This window comes from Leucoraja erinacea, chromosome 17 (assembly GCF_028641065.1).
Source record: "Leucoraja erinacea ecotype New England chromosome 17, Leri_hhj_1, whole genome shotgun sequence".
NCBI lineage: Eukaryota > Metazoa > Chordata > Chondrichthyes > Rajiformes > Rajidae > Leucoraja > Leucoraja erinaceus.
Window position 1 is genome coordinate 14425726 of NC_073393.1, and position 22120 is coordinate 14447845.

Below are 22120 nucleotides of genomic sequence, written 5' to 3' on the forward strand. Positions count from 1 at the left end.
TCAGCCACTAGCAACCACACCAAGAGTGACGGTCCAGACCATCTCAAGATGGCTGAAACAGGTGCTAACACAGGCTGGGGTGGATACTAATTTTAAAAATCTCTTTCCACCAGGGCTGCAGCTACATCGGCAGCAATACAGTTGGATGTACCAATGGACCAAATCCTCAAGTCAGCAGGATGGTCTGGAGGGGAAAACATTCCAATTATTTTATAATAAACCAGTAATGAAACCTGGAACGTTTGCAGAAACAATTTAAGTTCTGTAAATTAATTTAAACCCATAAAAAGGGGTTATAAATTTGTGTTAAACATTTTTATGATTTCAATGTCGAATTCATGTCCAAATTATGTTAACACAATTCCTCCCACAGTCAAGGCAGACTGTGACTCACGTGACTCCGAAGTAAAATAGTAAGATTAAACGAGAACGAACCAGTTTGAAGTTTGATCTGTATTTTATGAGGAGTTACGATGAGGGATTACGTGCCCTCCGCTCCCACCCTGATCATATACTTAACTGGTATCTCTTCTCTAATCTTACTATGTTTAGTCATTACAGTTATCTGTGATTTCACACCGCTGCTTTGAAGAATGACACGCATGCGTCCTGGCGGGGTTCTTCACGTAATCCCTCATCGTAACTCCTCATAAAATACAAATCAAACTTCAAACTGGTAAGTTCTCGTTTAATCTTACTATTAAATTTATCACAGAACAAAAGAGCGTCTTGCTGATGGTTGATGCATAGGGCAGTTTATTCACCTGGATTGTCCCGATACATAATGCTGAAATCTCTCCTATTTATATGCATTGGGATTTACTCTGATTACCACTCAAACATTTCAGTACTAAGTGCATTGGGTGGTGTCGCAGAGTTGGAAATGCCAACAAAGTAATTTTAGTCTACTACATGGTGTGGATGAGCAAAGGGGAAAATTAGCTGACCTTCCCTCTTGGTGCATTAACTCAGGTTAATGACGTCTACTGTGATGTCCGTGTAGCTACAGTATCTGGGGTAGGGATGGGGTTGGCTGAAAGGCAGCAGCTTTAGGATGGATGAAAGATAGACTAACCTGGTCAGTCTGACAAAGCCGGAAGTACCTTTGTTCAGTCGCCCTCATTCGAACTTCACCCAATGGTAGCACCACAAATGCCATGGATTCCACTCACCTCAGGATGAGAGGGAACTTATCTATAATGTAAATGTGGAGTCCTGAATCAATGTGGTGGGAGCAGTGCAGGATAAATGTAGGATCTCATCTTTTTGTCACTGCTTATAATGGCCACAGGCTCTTGAAGGAGATGGTAGGTGTACCCTTGGTACTAAAATCAATGCCAAGGCTCTTAGACTGTGCTTGGATTGTGCTGACTCCGGTAGTGTGAGGTTTTTTTCCCCTCATGAGTACCTGCCAGGACGGGAACGTGAACACTTCATGTCCCGTCCTGTTGCTCTATGCAGGCAGGCAGACTCCAGGGGAGAATCCCCTTACTCTTGGAGAAGACACATCCTTTACTTCATTTATACAATCTGATGAGAAATATTTCTCACAGTGAACAGGTTTGGGGAAGGGTCCTCATGCACTCCAGAGGTTTTGAGGATACCAATCTGAAGTTGAGTTGATTTCTAAATGATTTGCATGTCTTGAGGGAGAGTACTAAAGTGTGAGTTTCCATTCTCAAATCATTTCTGGTCTGAGCCCTTCAAATCTCAGCCACATAGATCCGGGCCATTTCTTTCCAGATTTATTTTTGCCTCTTTGCTCATACAAGCCTTGCTGGCCTCATTTCTTCTCTCTAATTGTTTGAATTTGTTTTTTGTTTCTGTCACCTGTTCTCATGCTGGATGAGAAAATGTAACACATGATGTTTATCCCAACCCCCACTCTCTGACCCCAGTGCCTCCTGGTCTGGCTGCTGCTCAGAAGCTACCAGAGCTCAAGGTATATGTTTTCAACTTCCACCAGAACAGTTGCAGAAGGGAGAGCCCAGAGTGTTCAGTTCTTCATCAATGCACCCTTGCTGGGATACTTCACTATCACAGCCTTGGTTCTCACTCCTTTCTGTCATTGGCCCCATCCACTTCTGAGAATTTTTGAAAACCAATCTTAAAGATCTCTTCACACTAGTTAGATCCTGATATATCAAAGGCAATAGAATGAACCATGGACTATTTGGCAATGGTTCAGTCACCTGTGAAGGAGATTATTGACCATTGTTTAGCCTCCTTCCCATTTGTAGGGATAGTGACTAAGTTCCCGTGACTCAGAACGTGACCCCAGATGTCTAGCTATCTGTAGTGTATTACTTGCACTCTTCCCGACATGCACTGCCCTTTCCCCACATCCCTTTGTCTTCCACACACTCCTATTCATGCTCATCCATCCTTCACATCTGTTCTGCCAGTTGGTTTCCAGTTCTGGTCCCATTACTGGACTCAATGAACATGCTCCTAAAATAAAGATTCCAGACACCCAGACTCATGACTAACATTGTGCTTCTCTTTACTGATAAAACAAGTAAGATACACTTGGAAAAAAGAATCAATGATGGATTACACAAAAAAAGTTCAAACCATTTCTCAGGTTCTATTGAAATGGTGGAGATGAAGAAAGGTGCAAAAGTGCAGTCTGGGCGGGGAGTAGAAAACAGCAGGCTATGTCTGCGAGTCAGACTCTCACTAGAGACAGGTCCTACTGTCCTTATCGACCAGTATCTTGAATCTCGGGGAATATGGCCTGAATGTTTTTCTAGTTTCTATGTGGAAATTGCATTGACGTGTAAGAACCACAATCTCGATTGATACCTGGACAGATGAATGTAAAGTAACATCTCTTTACTCCCTCTCCCCTGCTTCTATTTTCACTGCAACTCCTGCTCGAGGATCTGTTGATGTTTCTCTCTCACCAGAGGCTGCTTCATCAACTCCTTGTGTTTCCATCATTTTCTGTTTTGTCACAAATTCTAAGTGTTTTTTTTTGTTGCCATTCTTAGTTGACCCCGTAAATGAGGATCAGTTTATTGTAATTAACCAACATGCACCCGACACACATCACATGAAATAGCATTTTCCGCTTGCTTTAACTACTGTAGCTTCCCCCAGAGCAACTCTTCCATGAATTCCACAGTTGTAGAAAGAGTTAAAGTCCAAATCATGAGGGATGGAACTGGCTTGAGAGGCTGAAAGGCCGAGACCTGTTCCTCTTCAGGGGACAAGTAGGGATCTTTTGCAGGGGGTCCTTATGCTGCAATTCCTGGCCCAAGAGTAGAGGTCTTTCAAACCCATTCCTTTAACAAGTCTCAGGATTTTCCACCTCACCACCATAAGTGTGAAGCCCTGCGCTCAGTCCGAACTTCAGTGGGTATTTGTGGTAAATAAACATCTTTGCTGCCTGTAGCTCTCTTGTGATGGGCATCCCTGCCAGTGACACTGTTCCAGCCATACATGGGCCCACACTCTAATCTGCCTGTTGATCCGTAGGTATTGAGTGTTTAGTTCAGGGCCAGGAAATCTTTAGGCATCTCCTCCAGTCACCTCACTAAGTCAGAGGCACAAAATCACCAGGGACCTCCTGCCTTCATATGGCTGGGTCACAAAATCTCTAGAGGTCATGCTATCCTCTTGAGAGGCGCTTTTTCAGCAGCATGTTGACACTGGGTCTCTTCAATTCCCATCACAGACTCTGGTCCAATTATTTTAAAATTAACCATACTGTTTGTAACCTTGCGTCGTATTCAATCTTGAGTTTCAGACTTTGCACCCATGTCGTCACCAAGGCTACCTTTCCCCACCTATAACATTGCCAGTGCTACCCTGGCTCAGTTCCTCAGGTGCTAAAACCTTCATCCATGTCTTTGTTTCCACTAGATGACTTTTAGTACATTCTTGGCTGGTCATCTTGACTCTTTAATAACTTTTGTAAACTTGAGATGTTTTAAAACTCTACAGTTATAAGTGACACCAAATCCTGTTCATATGTCAACTCCATGTTGCTGACGCACATTGACTCCTTATGGCTTGATTTAAAATCCCTCCCCAAGTACATCTGTAGTCGTCTTCTGGCCTCTCAAGAATCCTGTACTTCTCCAATTCTAGGCCTGAATATTCCTGAAGTTAATTGCTCCAGGGTGGCTGGTCATTCAATTGGCATTGCTCTAAACTCTGGAATTCCTTCCCTCAATCTATGTTCCTCTTTTTTTCAGCTTTAAGATGCTCCTTAAAAGCCTACCTCTGTGATCAAGTGCCATAGTATCTCTGTGGCACAACATTAGTTTTTGAAGGCTTGTAGCACAGAAATAGGGCATTTGGTCCAATGCGTCCACTCCATCCAAGATTCCTCCTTCTCAGCTAGTCCCATTTGCTTATAAATCTTCTCTGCACTATCCAGCTTCCTTGTTTAATTAAGCTTCTCTGAAGTGTCTTGAGATGCTTTAGCATCATTAATAGTGCTCTGTAAATGGAATTTGTCATTGACTTTGCTGCACCGTGTGATGAGCATTAGGGAAGGCTCCAACATGGGATCTCACCAGATTCTCATTGTATCTCCAAGTTTTGCTCATTTGTTTATTTGCCTCTGTACTCCACAATTTGAGATTTGTAATAGAAAAAAAAATACATCTGGTTAAAGTGCACATTGTCAGATTTTAATAAAGGCCATTTTTATTCATTTTGGTTTCACCATGTAGAAATTACAGCAGTGTTATAACATAGTCCCTCCATTTCAGGGCACCATAATGTTTGAGACACAACAATGTCATGTAAATGAAAGTAGTCATGTTTAGTATTTTGTTGCATATCCTTTGCATGCAATGACTGTTTGAAGTCTGCAATACATGGACATCATCAGTTGCTGGGTGACTTCTCTGGTGATGCTCTCTGCCAGGCCTGTATTGCAGCCATCTTTAACATGCTTGTTTTGTGGGCTAGTCCCTCAGTTTTCTCTTCAGCATATAAAAGTCATGCTCAATTGGGTTCAGATCGGGTGATTTACTTGGCCACTCAAAAATTGATAATTTTTTAGCTTTGAAAAACTCCTTTGTTGCTTTAGCAGTATGTTTGGGATCATTATCTTGCTGTAGAATGAACCACCAGCCAATGAGATTTGAGGCATTTGTTTGAACTTGAGCAGATAGGATGTGTCTATACACTTCAGAATTAATTATGCTACTACCATCAGTAGTTGTATCACCAGTAAAGATAATGAACCAGTACCTTCAGCAGCCATACATGCCCAGGCCATAACACCCCCACCACCGTGTTTCACAGATGAGGTGGTATGCTTTGGATCTTAGGCAGTTCCTCTCTCCTCCATACTTTGCTCTTGCCATCACTCTGATATAAGTTAATATTCGCCGCATCTGTCCACAAGACCTTTTTCCAGAACTGTGGTTGCTCTTTTAAGTACTTCTTGGCAAACTGTAACATGGCCATCTATTTTTGCGACAACCAGTGTTTTTTTCCATCTTGCAGCGTAGTCTCTGTATTTCTGTTCATGTATTTGTAGTCTCTGTATTTCTGTTTATCCTCATGTTGATAAATAGCAATAAATGTTTCCAAAGGCGATGGAAAGATTGGAGGAAAGATTAAGTGCTAAGAGCTTTCTTATACCTGCACGAAGGAGGCAATTAAACACCTGAGCAATTACAAACGCCTGTGAAGCTAGGTGTCCCAAACATTATGGTTCCCTGAAATGAGTGGGGGACACACACACACTAGGACTATGTATAAACACAGCTGTGATTTTTTTCATGGTGAAACCAAAATGTATAAAAATATCCTTTAATAAAGTCTGACAATGTGCACTTTAACCACATGTGATTTTTTTTTTCTATTACAAATCTCAATTGTGGAGTGCAGAGGCAAACAAATGATGGGTCTTTGTCCCGAACATTATGTAGGTATGTTGCAAAACCTACCTTCAGCGTCGCTGCAGATCTGTCCCAGCCCGTGTGCGCGATTTTGGCGCCGTTGAGAGGGGGGGGCGGGTTTAAAACACGATTTTCCCTAGGCTATTCAAATCGAGGTTGTTCAGCCTACTTAGTTGCTGACAAAAAATCGCTGGGAGATTCTTTCGCTGGAGCTATTTTTTAATTTAATGGGTTAATTTAATTATGGTTAATTGTTATAATTGTTATTTAATTGGTTAAAAATTATCCTCTAAACCCGCGACTGCCGACAACGGGACGAATCTCATACAGGGGACAACGGAAGGTAGGTTGTTTATTTTTACATTAAAAACGGCTTCTTAAGATCCCTTTATACAAAGTTTTATGTTGCGAGTAGCTAATTTGGGGCCCCATTAAATCCCGCAGTATTTTTCTGGGCATATGAGGTACAAATCTATCGTAATGGGAACGTTCTAAACCTTCGCGTTCCACAGAGTTCCACAGGATCCCACTCGAAAGCTGATTTAAATGGCCATTAATTTACAGTAATTGAAGACTAAATTCCTTCCATTTGGCCTATAAATTAATGTAAATGAGATTTAAAAATCATGTTTTATTTTGAATTATTTGTGAATGTTATTTGGACACTTAGGCTATTTAAAAATGTTAATCTTTTCTTAAGAAATGGATAGATGTTTAGATCTAGTAATTGAAATTTTGAATTAGCTACAATTTTGTAACTAACTAATTATATGCTTTAATTTCAGGTTATCCAAGTAAGATTGTTTCATATTTGTTTCAGAATGCTTAAATCTATAATAACTGAAAATGGATTTCAGTTCTCTTAATTTTTAAGAAAGTTATGGCCATTTCACTGTCCTCGATAACAGCTTTTGTGTTAAGTCAATGGAAAATCAATAGGGAACAAGATGCTAATTTCCGAGTATGAAAATGGCCATAACATTTTTAATACTGAAGATATGAAAGTGAATTAGGTGTCAAATTAAACTTATTTTTGTGCTTTATCTGATGGGATAAATTGCAGACTTGATTTTTTAAATCTCAAAATTTTGTAACATTGCTACATTATGGATGGTACTGTACTTGCCACATCCACAATTAATATGTACAGTTTATGTTAAGACCTTTAACAGCATTGATGTGCAGAGGAATCTTGGGGTCCCGATTCGTAGCTCCCGAAAGTGGCAACACAATTAGATAGACTGATAAAGAAGTTGTATTAGACCTTGGTGAGACCGCATTTAGAATATTGTGTTCAGTTCTGGGCACCATGTTATAGGAAAGATATTGTCAAGCATGGAATAGTTCAGAAAATATTTACACAGATGTTGCCAGGACCAGAGGGTGTGAGCTATAGGGAGTAGGCTGAGTCTCTATTCCATAGAGCGTAGGAGGATGAGGGGAGATCTTGTAGAAGTATGCAAAATCATGAGAGGAATAGATCGGGTAGATGCACAGAGTCTTTTACCCAGAATAGGGTAATCGAGGACCTGAGGACATAGGTTCAAGTTGAAGGGGAAAAGATTTAATAGGAATCAGAGGGGTAACTTTTTCATACAGAGGGTGGTGGGTGTATGGAACAAGCTGCCAGAGGAGGTAGTTGAGGCTGGGACTATCCCATTGTTTGATAGGACAGGTTTGGAGGGTTATGGACCAAGCGCAGGCAAGTGGGACTAGGGTAGCTGGGACATTGTTCACCGGTGTGAGCAAGTTGGGCTGGAGGGCCTGTTCCCACACTGTATTACTCTATGACTCTAAGGCATATGGTATGCTTGCCTTCCTAGTTTGGGGTATTTAATGCAGTTCTGGTTGCCCCATTACAGGAAGAATACAGATGCTTTGAAAAAGGGTGAGGAAAAGGTTTACCAGACTGCTGCCTGGATTAGTGGATATTAGCAATAAGGAGCGATTGGACAAACTTGGATTGTTTTCTCTATGATACTGGAAGTTGAAGGGAGACCTGATCGAAGTATAAAACAATGAGAGGTGTGTATCGAGTGGACAGTCAGAAACATCAAAGACTAAAGTGCATAGCTTTAAGATGAGAAGGGCAAAGTTTGATACACAGGGCAAGTTTTTACACGGTAGTTGTTGCCTGGAACATGCGGCCAGGGGTGATGGTGGAGGCAGATACAATACTGGGGTGCGAGTCTTTTGGTTGGGTACATGGATATGCTGGGAATGATGAGGTATGGATTATGTATAAGCAGATGAAATTAGTTTATCTCGGCATTATGTTGCACGCAGACATTGTGGACCTATAGGCATGTTCCTGTGGTGTATGTTCTATGATGGAAAAGCAGGCAATAGAAACAGGCCAGGATGTTAGTCCAGAAAAATAGATACATTATATCATAGCCCAGACTGGATGCAGGGAAGAGAATTTTGCAGAAGATGGATGCAAACTAAGGAATTGAGGGCTTTCATTGATGGGCAATAGCCTTGCTGTTGTTTCAGGTGAAACTTTAGAGTTGAGCAGCTTATTTTTTTGACGGAGTAAAAGATCCTGCAGAGAAAAGCAGAAGAATTCTTCATGCTGCCTTGGCCAATGTCCAGCATTCCTAGAGTGTTTATCAGTTTGCTGCTTGCGGGACCTTGCTGACTGCAAAGTGGCTGCTTGTGTTCACTACAACAGCGATTTTCTGCTTTGGGTTCTAAATCTGTACACAGGTCAAGGGATAGCCCTTAAACCATGTCCTGGAAGAAGTAGATACACCATTATGAGCATTATCTTTATAAGACTGGAGGAAAGATTAAAGGAATTAATTCTATTATTCTGGGGCTGGGTGGAGGGTAGGAGGGACAACATGCCTTTCCAATTTAAAGGCAAAGAGCGTCTGCCAGAAATGAAGATTAAACAACTAGTACCATATCCCTGGCACAGAATTGGCTGTTAAGAGGCCAGCCTGCTGGATGCTCAACTCAAGCTGTTCTTTGGGAACAAGGCCCGCTGGAACAGCTGCTAAGGGATGCAGGTTGACATTTAACTGAGCCAGCGTCCATGTAATTGGACCCTGTGTGGCACAGGGCTTCTTATGGATGGTGAATTTCCGGTTCTTAACAACAGAATATGTTCCAGTTTGTGGAGCTGGTTTCGGCTCCTAGCTGTTGCTAGCAATGGGTTGCAAATTGCAGTTAGAGGTTTGGAACTTCCGTAAGTAGACTGACAATAAGAAACACCTTCTAGAATAGTCCCAGTGATTGGAGATCTGAGGAGACTGAGGTCTTCTGCAAGAGATTGGAGAAAGGCTAACTTTGATGAGATGCGAAATGATTTAAAAGGAGTGAACTGGGACATTTTGTTTTATGGGACGGATGTAGAAGAGAAATGGAGGACATTTAAAGGGGAAATTTTAAGAGTACAGAATCTTTATGTACCTGTTCGGTTGAAAGGAAACAGTAAAAATTGGAAAGAGCCCTGGTTTTCAAGGGAAATTGGACATCTTGTTCGGAAAAAGAGGGAGATCTACAATAATTATAGGCAGCATGAAGTAAATGAGGTGCTTGAGGAGTATAAGGAATGTAAAAAGAATCTTAAGAAAGAAATTAGAAAAGCTAAAAGAAGACATGAGGTTGCTTTGGCAAGTAAGGTGAAAGTAAATCCAAAGGGTTTCTACAGCTATATTAATAGCAAAAGGAAAACAAGGGATAAAATTGGTCCATTGGAGAGACAGAGTGGACAGCCATCTGCAGAGCCAAAAGAGATGGGGGAGATATTGAACAATTTATTTTCTTCGGTATTCACCAAGGAGAAGGATATTGAATTATGTGAGGTAAGGGAAACTAGTAGAGTAGCTATGGATACTATGAGTTTCAAAGTAAAAGAAGTACTGACACTTTTGAAAAATATAAAAGTGGATAAGTCTCCAGGTCCTGACAGGATATTCCCTAGGACATTGAGGGAAGTTAGTGTAGAAATAGCCGGGGCTATGACAGAAATATTTCAAATGTCATTAGAAACGGGAATAGTCCCCGAGGATTGGCGTACTGCGCATGTTGTTCCATTGTTTAAAAAGGGTTCTAAGAGTAAACCTAGCAATTATAGGCCTGTTAGTTTGACTTCAGTGGTGGGAAAATTAATGGAAAAGATACTTAGAGATAATATATATAAGCATCTGGATAAACAGGGTCTGATTAGGAACAGTCAGCATGGATTTGTGCCTGGAAGGTCATGTTTGACTAATCTTCTTGAATTTTTTGAAGAGGTTACTAGGGAAATTGACGAGGGTAAAGCAGTGGATGTTGTCTATATGGACTTTAGTAAGGCCTTTGACAAGGTTCCTCATGGAAGGTTGGTTAAGAAGGTTCAACTGTTGGGTATAAATGCAGGAGTATCAAGATGGATTCAACAGTGGCTGAATTGGAGAAGCCAGAGGGTAATGGTGGATGGTACACAAAATTGCTGGAGAAACTCAGCGGGTGCAGCAGCATCTATGGAGCGAAGAAAATAGGCGACGTTTCGGGCCGAAACCCTTCTTCAGACTGATGGTAATGGTTGTTTGTCGGGTTGGAGGCAGGTGACTAGTGGGGTGCCTCAGGGATCGGTGTTGGGTCCTTTGTTGTTGTTTGTCATGTACATCAATGATCTGGATGAAGGTGTGGTAAATTGGATTAGTAAATATGCAGATGATACCAAGATAGGGGGTGTTGTGGATAATGAAGAGGATTTCCAAAGTCTACAGAGTGATTTAGGCCATTTGGAAAAATGGGCTGAAAGATGGCAGATGGAGTTTAATGCTGATAAATATGAGGTGCTACACCTTGGCAGGACAAATCAAAATAGGACGTACATGGTAAATGGTAGGGAATTGAAGAATACAGATGAACAGAGGGATCTGGGAATAACCGTGCATAGTTCCTTGAAGGTGGAATCTCATATAGTAGGGTGGTAAAGAAAGCTTTTGGTATACTAGCCTTTATAAATCAGAGCATTGAGTATAGAAGCTGGGATGTAATGTTAAAATTGTACAAGGCATTGGTGAGACCAAATCTGGAGTATGGTGTACAATTTTGGTCGCCCAAGTATAGGAAGGATTTCAACAAAATAGAGAGAGTACAGAGGAGATTTACTAGAATGTTGCCTGGGTTTCAACAACTAAGTTACAGAGAAAGGTTGAATAAGTTAGGTCTTTATTCTCTGGAGCGCAGAAGGTTAAGGGGGGACTTGATAGAGGTCTTTAAAATGATGAGAGGGATAGACAGAGTTGATGTGGACCAGCTTTTCCCTTTGAGAATAGGGAAGATTCAAACAAGAGGACATGACTTCAGAATTAAGGGACAGAAGTTTAGGGGTAACATGAGGGGGAACTTCTTTACTCAGAGAGTGGTAGCGGTGTGGAATGAGCTTCCAGTGGAAGTGGTGGAGGCAGGTTTGTTGGTATCATTTAAAAATAAATTGGATAAGCATATGGATGAGAAGGGAATGGAGGGTTATGGTATGAGTGCAGGCAGGTGGGACTAAGGGGAAAAAAGATGTTCGGCACGGACTTGTAGGGCCGAGATGGCCTGTTTCCGTGTTGTAATTTTTATATGGTTATATGTTATAGGTCCTTACTTTGTCTAGCCTCACAATGAAGAATGGTAGGCCATCATCCAAGCAAGCTGCTGAAGTACCATTTATAGGGGATGGGTGAAAGGTTCAGGGCAAACCATGGACTTGTGCAGAAGAGCATCAGTATATTTTGGTGGTTGTTAAGTAACAAAGGAAAATGCCTGAGGTTATGGGTAGAGTCAAAGCAGTGAAACGGCGATTGCCGATCACCTGGTACAGATTTTACCTGACCTTTTGCTGTCAGATTAGGGTGAATTTCATGGTAGCTGGTTGATCCGCAGCGCCGTGGCATGTCAATGATCGGGAGCCTCAGTCTGCCTCTGCTCACCCATGTGGGCTGGGACCAGACTTATGTACTGCAATTTTGCAATTTTTTTTCAAATTTCCTTTAGTTACATACAAAAACAGAAAGTGCTCAATAGCAAAGTTTTATGGATATACATTCAGTACAAGGCCAACCACAAACCAGATAATGGCAACTTCCGAGTCAATGGAAGGAGAATGGTGGAATTGTGAGCTGACCACAGGAAAAGGAGAAAGATAATTGCAGGAGCATTGAAATTGAACACAAATTGTCCAGGGCCAAGTAAACTATGGGCTGCGAGGGAAAATGAGGCAAAAAACTAAACGGGAATCCACGAAAAGCAGTGTTAGTGAATATGTGTGCACTCGTGCTCTGACATGCTTGCATCAACTAATTCTTCCCAGATAAGGTTAGAAGTGCTTTTCCTCTCTCCTACACTGTGTTTGCTTGGCAAGATTGCCTTAACTAGTCTCCTAGCAAAGTCGTAACAGCACAAGAAAATGGGAGCAGGGGTAGGCCGCCAGGCCACTCAAGTTCTCTGCCGTTCAATATCAACAAGGCTGATCACTGCTGACTTCAACTTTTCTCTGCTGGTGTCCTGTAACTTGTAATTCCTCCACCTTAAATATTTCTATTGATGCAGCCTCTGGGGGCAGATACTTCCAGAGATTCAACACCCTTTCTACGCACTTCAGTTTTAAATGGCAGGATCCTCATTTTGAATTTCTGTCTCTTTGTCCATGTGTCATTCATGGTGCTCACAACCAGAACCATCCCTCAGGCAGGCTCAGCAGTGCTCATCATCAGAAGCCACAGTCTGTGAGGGTTGGCAGTGCTCGCTGACTGATGAACAAGTTGGACTGGGTGGGCAATACCTGCGGCTGATGACCAGTGATCGGCATCGTTCAATGACCCCACAACAAAACTGAAAGATGTCTGCAAACAACAGTGTTGCAAAAGTTCACCATAAATGTTAATATTCCAGACAGGGCCGGCATCTGGTTTTCAAAATAAAGGCTACAATTCTTGAATCAGAACCAAATCGCGTTGCAATATTCTGCACCAAAACCAGTGGGATCAAAGTTGTCTCTCAGTTTCTGCTGGCAAGTGGCCTTAAAAGGGGTTTCCACTAAATGCGCTAAAACACAACATGTAGTTGGAGTTGACAGGACGCATCAGGTTTTCCTTTGCTGAACCCAAACTTAGTTTGCCAACAAGACTCGGGTGAATGTGGTTAGAGCAACAGTCCGCAGGATGTGTCCATTCCTGTAGCTCAGCAACTAACCATGTTTTCCTGGCTGCGGTTGGTTTTCCTCTACACACACACGTGCATCTTTGGCTATGGGACATGCACTAACACCATTAGGGGTACAGGACACACACATTAATGCCGAAGATGTCACTGCCGTGCTCATTGAAAAAGCAAAAAAATCATCGGATTCATCAAAAGTTATACAAAGGGTTCTGCAAAAAAACCCCATCAAACACACATTCACGGACTTGTCAAAATCTAAAGTTGTGCTGGGCAGTTCAAAATAGAGAGGGAACACCTCAAGAGTGGCACCAGTCTAAGGCAGTGCGAAATATCTACGTCGTTTTCACTTTCCACTCTTCTGGAAGTCCACAACAAGGCCTCTGCTTTCTGTCGTAGAGCATGGAAATAACCAGTGTTGATTATGGCCTTCAACACCACCCTCTAAATCATTTCTACAATCAAATCGAACGGGAGGCCTCCGGCCTAGTCAGCTTGTATCTCATCCATATCTGTGAACCTGAAAATGAGCCACTCATTCCCACACAGACATCACCTTCCCCTAAGGTTTCGTCTCTCCCTGGAAGTCAAGGGTCCTCTTCTCTGATCGACACTGAGAGACGCATGGCCACTGCCAGGTGATCAGTCAGGCCGGCCAACTGGGTGACGAAGCTGAACTCCTCCACCTCCTACACAGAAGCAGACAACAGATGTTGGTGATATATTAACCAATTCCCTGTTACACCATGTAGAAATAAATACACAAAAAGGCACAAAGTGCTGGAGTAACTCAGCAGGTCAAGCAGCATCTTAAGAGAACATGGATAGGTGAACCGTCAACAATCCATGTTCTCCAGAGAACATCCAAAGATGCTGTCTGATCTGAGTTACTCCAGCACTTTGTGGCCTTGACTGTGGACCTACCTGTTTACTGGCACCTGCTACATCTGCTGGATGGCACATCAACAATATGGGCTCCCAGCCTTATTTCAGTTTACGTGTTTCAGAACTAGTTGTGCCAGTTCATGAGGTTTGTATCTAGAGCGCTCTGAATAATTCTCAAGTTTCTGACAGCAAGTAGGAAGCCTTTATGTAAATTGCTTCAGTATTGGTCAGAAGTGGAGCATCATAACGTCACAGCTTATTTTAGACTTTAAGTAATAAGTAAATTATTGAACAACAATGAGTGTATATTCAGCTGCAATACAATGGGGTATGATTTAATGCATCAAATTATGGTCATCTGGAATGCACTGCCTGAAAACATTGGAAAAGAGATGAAATTGTAATTTTCAAAAGGGAATTGGATGAATACTTGAATGGGGCGGGAGAAGGATAAGACTCTAGAGAAGAATGGGGAAAGGGACTAATGAGATTGACAATTCAAAGACCAGACATTTGACAAATAATGCAAGCCTGTGTGATAGAATGACAGTTATAACAGATTGGCTAAGAAACCTTAAAACAATCAGCAGATGCATATTATTTTGTGCATTTAAATATTTTCCTTCTGAGGAATCATCTCAGTGAATATCTTCTCTCACTGAACTGTGAAAGAGTATAATCTACCAGTGACTAGCTATTTACTACACTAATGACCGTGGCCTTCTTCTGCCTTTGGAAACCTTGATTTTTTTTCTCTCTCTCTCTCTCTCTCTCTTGCTTCTCCCAAAGTTAAGCTGTGGGAAGCGTTCCACATTGTTGGATCAGACCCTGCTTTCTGTGGCACTCATACCCCCCTTACATCACTGAAAACCTAGTGGCCAACCATCCCCCTCACCCTGCATCATCACAAGGACAGTTGGCTCATTGCACTGATGTTGACCTTTGGGTAAAGCTCTCCATTTGGTCTCATTCTCCACCCAATCCACACTGCCTGTGGAGTTCTCTCTTTCACCATAGGATGATGCCATTCATTGCCTTTGCTATCAGACATTAACCGTTTTGGCTTCAGTAGAAGAGTGATCTGTACCATTTTCCAGTCGGGGTTCAGGCCTTCCTCAGAGTACAGAGCGTAGTCGATCCTCCGTCCACAGCCCTTCATTGGCACCTTCCTCCCCTTCTGAGAAGCTGGCTGGTTCTTGCAGTGGGAGAAGACCAGATACTCCCTGCGACCTTCTTCACTCTCCAGCACCCTGTGAAGAGGTGAAAGGTAATGGTGCCATCCAATGTTTCGGCTCTAAAAGTGAATCTGCATGGAAATCATTATAAGCTGACAGGCGGCAGGAGCGAGGGGTTAATGGATTATTTTCCCTTGGCCTGAACATTCAGTATTGACAGCAAAATACCATCTGTTATTGAGTGAAGGACCTTAGAGTCGTGACATACCCAATATATTTAAGAGATTGTTACAGCAATCAAATACTAGTGTATTCAGTGCTGACACTGATAGGGTAACATGTAAATGAAGTCACCACACTATTGACATAGTCAGCAGGGTAACTTGGCTATTTAATGTTGATGTATTCAGTGTTGAAATCAATACCTTAGCGAGGGAATTTGCAAATTGCTGTTATATTTCTGTGCATTTGTAAGAAAAGGTTGCCTGGGAGCTATCACAGTTGACTCTCTAAGGCCAGTGAGGAGGCCCATACAATGGTCACTATAATGCAGTACAAGAGTGGAATAAGGTGGTTACTCCTCGCCCTGTGCTGTAGTACTACAGGAGTATCTCTAGTGAAGGAGTGGATACTGTGGTCAATCTTTGGTATAACACTGATCGATCCTTTGTGCCCAGTCAGTGTAGTGGTCTTTACTGCTAATTAACATTGCCGCAGGGTCCAACAAACATCAACATTGAAAATCTCTGAAATGCAGCCACCCCTTCCCAGGATCATGATCAGGAGTTCACAAAACACCAGGAGAGGACACTCACTTCTGCAGATTATCTGGTGTGACAGTATCTTCATCATAGAGTCCTTCTGGGTCCATCAACGTACCTGTGACACAAATTTGTGTCAAGTATCAAAGAGTTCTCAGCAAAGACAAGCCTTCAGAATAAACACAAGCAGCCTGTTTGAATGCTTTGACAAAAGTGATTAAAGTGGATGGATCCTGGAAAATAGGGGATAGATTTATCCTGATTTTATTAAGACCAGGGCCCATCCCTCGGTGAAGCTGGGGCATATCTGGGAACGGAGAGACAGGCTCACATTTCGCCTGATACTTGGAATTCTACCCGCAACCAGCTAACCCCTTCTTTATCCTTTCTATTACAAGGGAATTAAGACTCCATCATTTGTGAATTCTGTACTTTAAATCACATCTTAGTGTTGACTTGTTCCCTGTGCTTCACACACAAACTTCCCTTGGTTGATGAGAAAGTGTGCCTGAGCTGAGGGAATCCATCTGGGTCACGATAGGTGGTCCACACACACACGCACGGTCTAATATGGTTCACCCCTGTAAGCAGTCGGGGTTGGTGGTGATTGCAGTATATTAACTGAGAGAGCCCATTTTACTTGCTAAATGACCGAAATAATCTTATCCATCATTGTCCAGCCCATCCCCCTACCATCCCGTCTACTCTCAGCGCCAGGTCGTAGACCCATCAGACAACGTCTTGTGTGATCAGTGTGAAGAAAAGTCCCGACCCGAAACATCATCTTTCCATACCCTCCACAGATGCTGTCCGACCTGCTGAGTTCCTCCAGCACCTTGTTTTTGCTAAAAATTCCAGCATCTGCAGTTTCTTGTGTCTCGAGAGACACAATCACTACCAGCCCTGCTGCTGAGAATCACAAGCCTCCTCTTCCCACAGCCTTGTTTTGTGCTAAGGACCGTGTCATCCCGCACGCCCACTGTACGAATGGTAACCCCACTGATACGTTCATGTTCTCATTACCCCACTGTGGGCCCCATAATAGTCACCCTCACCCTGGCCCCTTGTTCCCTTCTGTCTGACCCTCTGCCATAAACAGCTTGTCCCTCACTTCACACTATAAGGGAAGGCTGCTCCAGTTGTAACTGTGGGAGATGACTCACCAATGACCCAGGGCTGCTCCTCTCCAGGGCTCAGGCGGCAGGGATCCTTGTACTGGGTGAAGAGAGAATGTTGCTGTTCTAGCTTGTCCTCTGAAAGATGAAACAAACTCAGGGGTCAATGCTAGATGTTGCCTATAATCCAAGATCCCAACTGCTGAACAGTCTTGCTGGATAAGTGTTTGTAGAAACTCCTTTGATTATCTTTACAATCCTGTGGTCCTGTGTCATCATTCACACCAGTCACAACCACTGACTGATCCATTGCAGCTCCTTCAGTTTACATCTTCATTAGCCAGTGATTTGAGAAAGGATGACCAGGAGATCTAGGAACAAATTAACTACAAAACACAATGGTGTTCTTGGACTGTAAACTTCACCAGCCTCAGGGGAATGATTTAGGGTTATTATAGTTACGTGTATCGAGATACAATGAAACGCTTTGTTTTGCATCTTTTCCAAACAGATCGCATAAAACTATACATAAATACAATGAAGTCGAACCCCACTAGATAGAACCAAGGCGAAGATACAGCATGTGGAATATCATTATCAGCATTGTGGAACAATGGAGTCCACAATGGAGTAGAGGTGAATCGTACCCTATTCTAAGGAAGGACTGTTCAGAAGCCTGATAACAGAGGGGAATAAGCTGTTCCTGAGTATGATGGAGTGTTCTTTCCAGCTTCTGTACCTGGAAGCAGGAAGAAGGAATAATGTGTGGGACAAGTCTGAGACATTATGAAGCATTGGTGGGGAATCTGGTCTCGGGTAGGTACCTCGATCATAGTTTTGATGGTACAAGAAAGTTCATTTTACCTCCAAAACTGGCGTTTAAATTCCCATGTACACACCTCACATCCGTTCCCCATCCTAATCCCACCAGCACTTACCTTATACTTATCTGGCTTCCCCTCTGAATTCCAAACCTCCTTATTCTGATCCTAACTCTTTCTGCACATACTGATTCCATTTTCCAATCCTAATCCTACTTAATTCTAGCTATCCCACCCTCATCTTTCCTGTTTACGGTCCTTCTCCTAATCCCAACCCTGTCCCAATCCCCGTTCCTCCCTCAGTCCACCCTGCTTCTGTCAATATTCTCTGCTTCTTTTGAACCCATCTTGCCGACGGAACAGAGGTGCAGCTAGTTGACCTGCTGCCCCAAGCTCCAGTGACCTGCGTTCAATCCTGAGCTTGGGTGCCATCTGTGTGGTGTTTGCACGTTTCTCCCTGTGGCCGTGTGGATTCTCTCCGGATGCTCCGGTTTCCTTGCACATCTCAAAGATGAGATTGCTCGCAAATCGCCCCTAATGTGTAGCTGTAGACTCTTGAGAAGCGTTGTGGGGAGAAGGTTTTCACTGTACCTCAGTACACATGACAATAAACTAAACTGCACAATCTGCTACAAGCAAAGATGGTCCAGTTTTATACTACCATCATAGAGTCTGGCCTCACCTTCTCCATCATGGTCTGGTTTGGCACAGCCACCAAGCATGACATCCGGAGGCTGCAGCGCATAGTTCGATCAGCCGAGAAGGTTGGTGGCTGCAACCTTCGCCCCATTGACGAACTGTACACTGCAAGGGCCAGGAAGCGAGCGGGTAAGATCATCTCTGACTCCTCTCACCCTGGCCACAAATTCTTTGAAGCACTTCCCTCTGGAAGGCGACTCCAGACTGTCAAAGCCGCCATAGCCAGACATAAAAACAGCTTTTTTCCACGAGCAGTAGCTCTACTTGCGAGCAAAGCACCAAGGCAAATTCCTACTATGTATACATATTTGGCTAATAAAATGTATTCAATTCAATTCCAATCAATGAATGTGGATAGATGCTTGACAGTCAGCGGAAAGGGCTTCTTTCAATGCTAATGATTCTGTGACTCAATGAGAGCGAGCAGGTTCGGCAAAGTTATGCTACTCTCAAATCTTCACTGTTCCTACATTATAAACGTTTACATGGTTGAGAAAGACTGATTGGTAAAATGGTGTGAACAACCCACGTTAGTTCACAAAAGCTCCTCTAGAGAGCAGCAAAGGACAGCTATCGCGCCAGCACTATCTAGGTGGAGAGAGCGAGGCGGAGCTCAGCCACAACCTGTGACCCAGCCATCATTCCAGGATCCACACACCCGACGTGCGAGGGAGAGCAGGAGATAGAGGTGGGAACAGGGCAGGGATACGGGAAAAGAGACCCGACTGCCAATCACTGGTGGGTGACCCACTGCTGAAACAGGCCCTTCGGCCCACCGGGTCCGCGTCGAACAGCGATTTCCACACATTAACACTATCCTCCACCCACTAGGGACCATTTTGACATTTATCAAGCCAATTAACCTACAAACCTGAACGTCTTTGGAGTGGGAGGAAACAGAAGATCTTGGAGAAAACCCAAGCAGGTCACGGAGATGACGTACAAACTCCGTACAGACAGCACCCATAGTCTGGATCGAACCTGGGTCTCCGGCGCTGCATTCACTGTTAGGCAGCAACTCTACTGCTGCCCCACCATACCCTAGTTTAGGTTTGGAAATCTGATAACAGAGAGGAAAAAGCTGTTCCTGAGGTGATACATTCACTCTCTGCCTGTAAATGGAATTCCGTTCCCATTGACATTAAAGGGTAAAGCAGCAATGTTGCAGTTGGGAATTCAATGCGGCAAGTGTTCCGAGTACCAGGGAGCAGCAGCAGGTGTAAGGATAGCAGATGTTATGGTGGAGGCCAGAGTTAGGATAGCTGAGGGAGTCGGTCGTGTGAAGGGGTGGTGAGGAATGTTTGATAGACGATGGTAATAAAACAGATTTGGTCCACTGTAAGGAACAATGGCTTGTAAGGTCACAACGTTATTAGGCAGGGCGGAAGCAGGAGTTAAGAGTTTACATTCAGCCGTGAAGTGTGGGATGCTGATACGTCACGGGGTAATTCCTCCATTTGAGATTCGTTGGTGGAGTCGCTGGTTAGTGATCTGTAAATCGAATCATTGGTAGGTGATCTATTGGTAGAATTATTGGTTGGTGATGCATTAGCGGAGTCAATGGTTAGTGATCCATTCATCATTGGCTAGTAATCAGCCAGTGGGGATCACTGAGTAGTGAATACAAAACAGTCTGATCTCCAGATGACTAAAGCTGAGCGTGTTGCTGTCATACTGTTCACACGGTGGGATTACCCGGTGAGGAAGAGGGCAGAGGTTGGTGAGTCCTGAACATAAACTGCGGCCTAGTTTGATCACAACACATAAAAATATTTGAAAATGCCAAACCTATTAAATCATTGAATAATTTTGATCCATCTCAACAGTCTTTAGATATCTTTCAAATCTTCAAATATCAGAAACATTTAACGGAGAATTTGACAGTGGTGAACGTCAAAGGCTTGTGCTGTGCTGCATTGTTCCATGTCCTGTGTGATTTCATCCAATGGTCTCCCAGAGCGGTGTGCTGCAGATTCAGATCAGATGTTGCTGGAGGTCTTCAAGCCAGGATCTAGTCCTTCACCTCGGGCTCAGCCAGGGACAAGAACCATGGATTGTTCACAATCATCCTCCCTTCACTAATCTCAAGATGCTCACATTCATTCCCCCAGTATAAATCCAACCAGGCCACACGCCTCTCAATCAAACTGTAAACATTGATCTGCTCACCTGGTTGCATTCCAAAGCATGAGCTCCAACATGAATGTATCCAAACACTACAGTACAGCTACTTACGCTCATGTTCTATCCATCAGTAACTTGGAAATGGCATTAATGTGGGATTAGTTTAAAGGTGGTTAATGATCAGCATAGACTGGGTGGGGATTAGTGCTAGTGTTGCCTGATTCAGTGCTGTGCCTCTCTATGACTCTAATTACCCATTTTCTAATAATAATGTGGAAAGCTCACACAAAGTACGTTCCCAACCTGGGCTCCTAGTATCCCCTCGCCTATTCCTACCAATAATGGAGACCCATCCTAGAGCAGCAAACTCTTCATCACCCGTTTGCAGCAAGTCAAAATGGACATGAGCAAAATGGAGAAAAAAGCTAGTCAGTAAAGAAATAATGTCAAATGGCATCAGAAACACACATACAAGCAGACTGCTGCTTTCCTGAATCTAGATAAATGTTCAGATGCATACCATTATAAGAGTCATCAAAGCATATAGAAATACAGCATGGATACAGGCCATTTGGCCGATCAAGTCCATGCCAACCAATGATGCATTTTACTCCAATCCTATATGAATCACGATTTTTCTATTCTGCAGACATTCTCGTCACTTCATTTCCCCCCTTACCCCACCTTTCCTCCTTCCTCCAAGAATCTGCCACTTACCTGCACACTAAGGGCAATCTACTGTGGCCAACCTGCACACCTTTGGGATGGGAAACAGAAGCACCCGGAGGAAACCCAGGGATTCTCAGGGAGAACATGCAAACTCCACACAGACAGCACCCAAGCTCAGAATTGAACCTAGGTCTCTGGAGCTGTGAGACAGCTACTCTATTAGCTGTGCCACTGTGCAGCCACATCCTTGGATTTAAATCCTTTGCCGTTTTAAATCTGCCCCAGTTAGGTCGTGGACAGCAGTAGATGACAGCTGGAGGTTGCAGCTGTTCACCATGTCTGGGGAAGCGAGAGCATCAGCTGGAACTCTCTGCTAGTATTCGTGCCACAGTCACAGTGGGTCATGGCTCAAGCCCAGCTCCAGCCCTCTGCAACCCTGGGAGGTGCTCTCTCTCAGGTGAGTCATGAAACAAGACCCTTCTGCCTCTCAATGCCATGAGACTTTTGTATATGAATAGGACAGGCTGGCTCTCCCTATGTCAGGCCAATATTTATTTCTCAAGCAACTTGAAAACAGATGATTCATTTTACAACATTTTCTGTGTTCTGGCTGTAGGTGAGATGGCATTTAGTCAAAAAAACAATAATCATTTGCTGGAAAATGCTGCCTACGCATCTTGAGGCTGAAATGCATCAAAAGCAACAGTCGATGCTTTGGGTCTGTGGCCTTTTGTCAGGTTACTCTGGAGAACATTGCAGACCATTAGTTAGTACATGGATAGTGAAGATTGAGAGGGTTTTTGCCAAATGCGGGGAAATGGGACTAGCTTCGATGGGACATCTTGGTCGGCATAGATG

At 43.3% G+C, this 22120-nt stretch overlaps 1 protein-coding gene across 5 annotated transcripts in view; it reads right to left on the reverse strand.

Moving 5' to 3' along the window:
* Positions 1-9928: 9928 nt before the first annotated feature.
* smpd3 (sphingomyelin phosphodiesterase 3) overlaps positions 9929-22120 on the reverse strand; it is a 166383-nt gene continuing 154191 nt past the window's right edge. For 4 of the 5 annotated variants that reach the window (XM_055648617.1, XM_055648616.1, XM_055648615.1 and 1 more), the window contains 3 exons: positions 16998-17087; positions 15889-15952; positions 13752-15148 (listed from right to left, as the gene is read on the reverse strand). In XM_055648617.1, the coding sequence (XP_055504592.1) occupies positions 14803-15148; positions 15889-15952; positions 16998-17087 (500 nt within the window). In that variant the 3' untranslated portion in view covers positions 13752-14802. Of the gene's footprint in view, positions 13703-13751; positions 15149-15888; positions 15953-16997; positions 17088-22120 lie in introns of those variants that run through there. The other variant, XM_055648619.1, reaches the window with a different exon arrangement.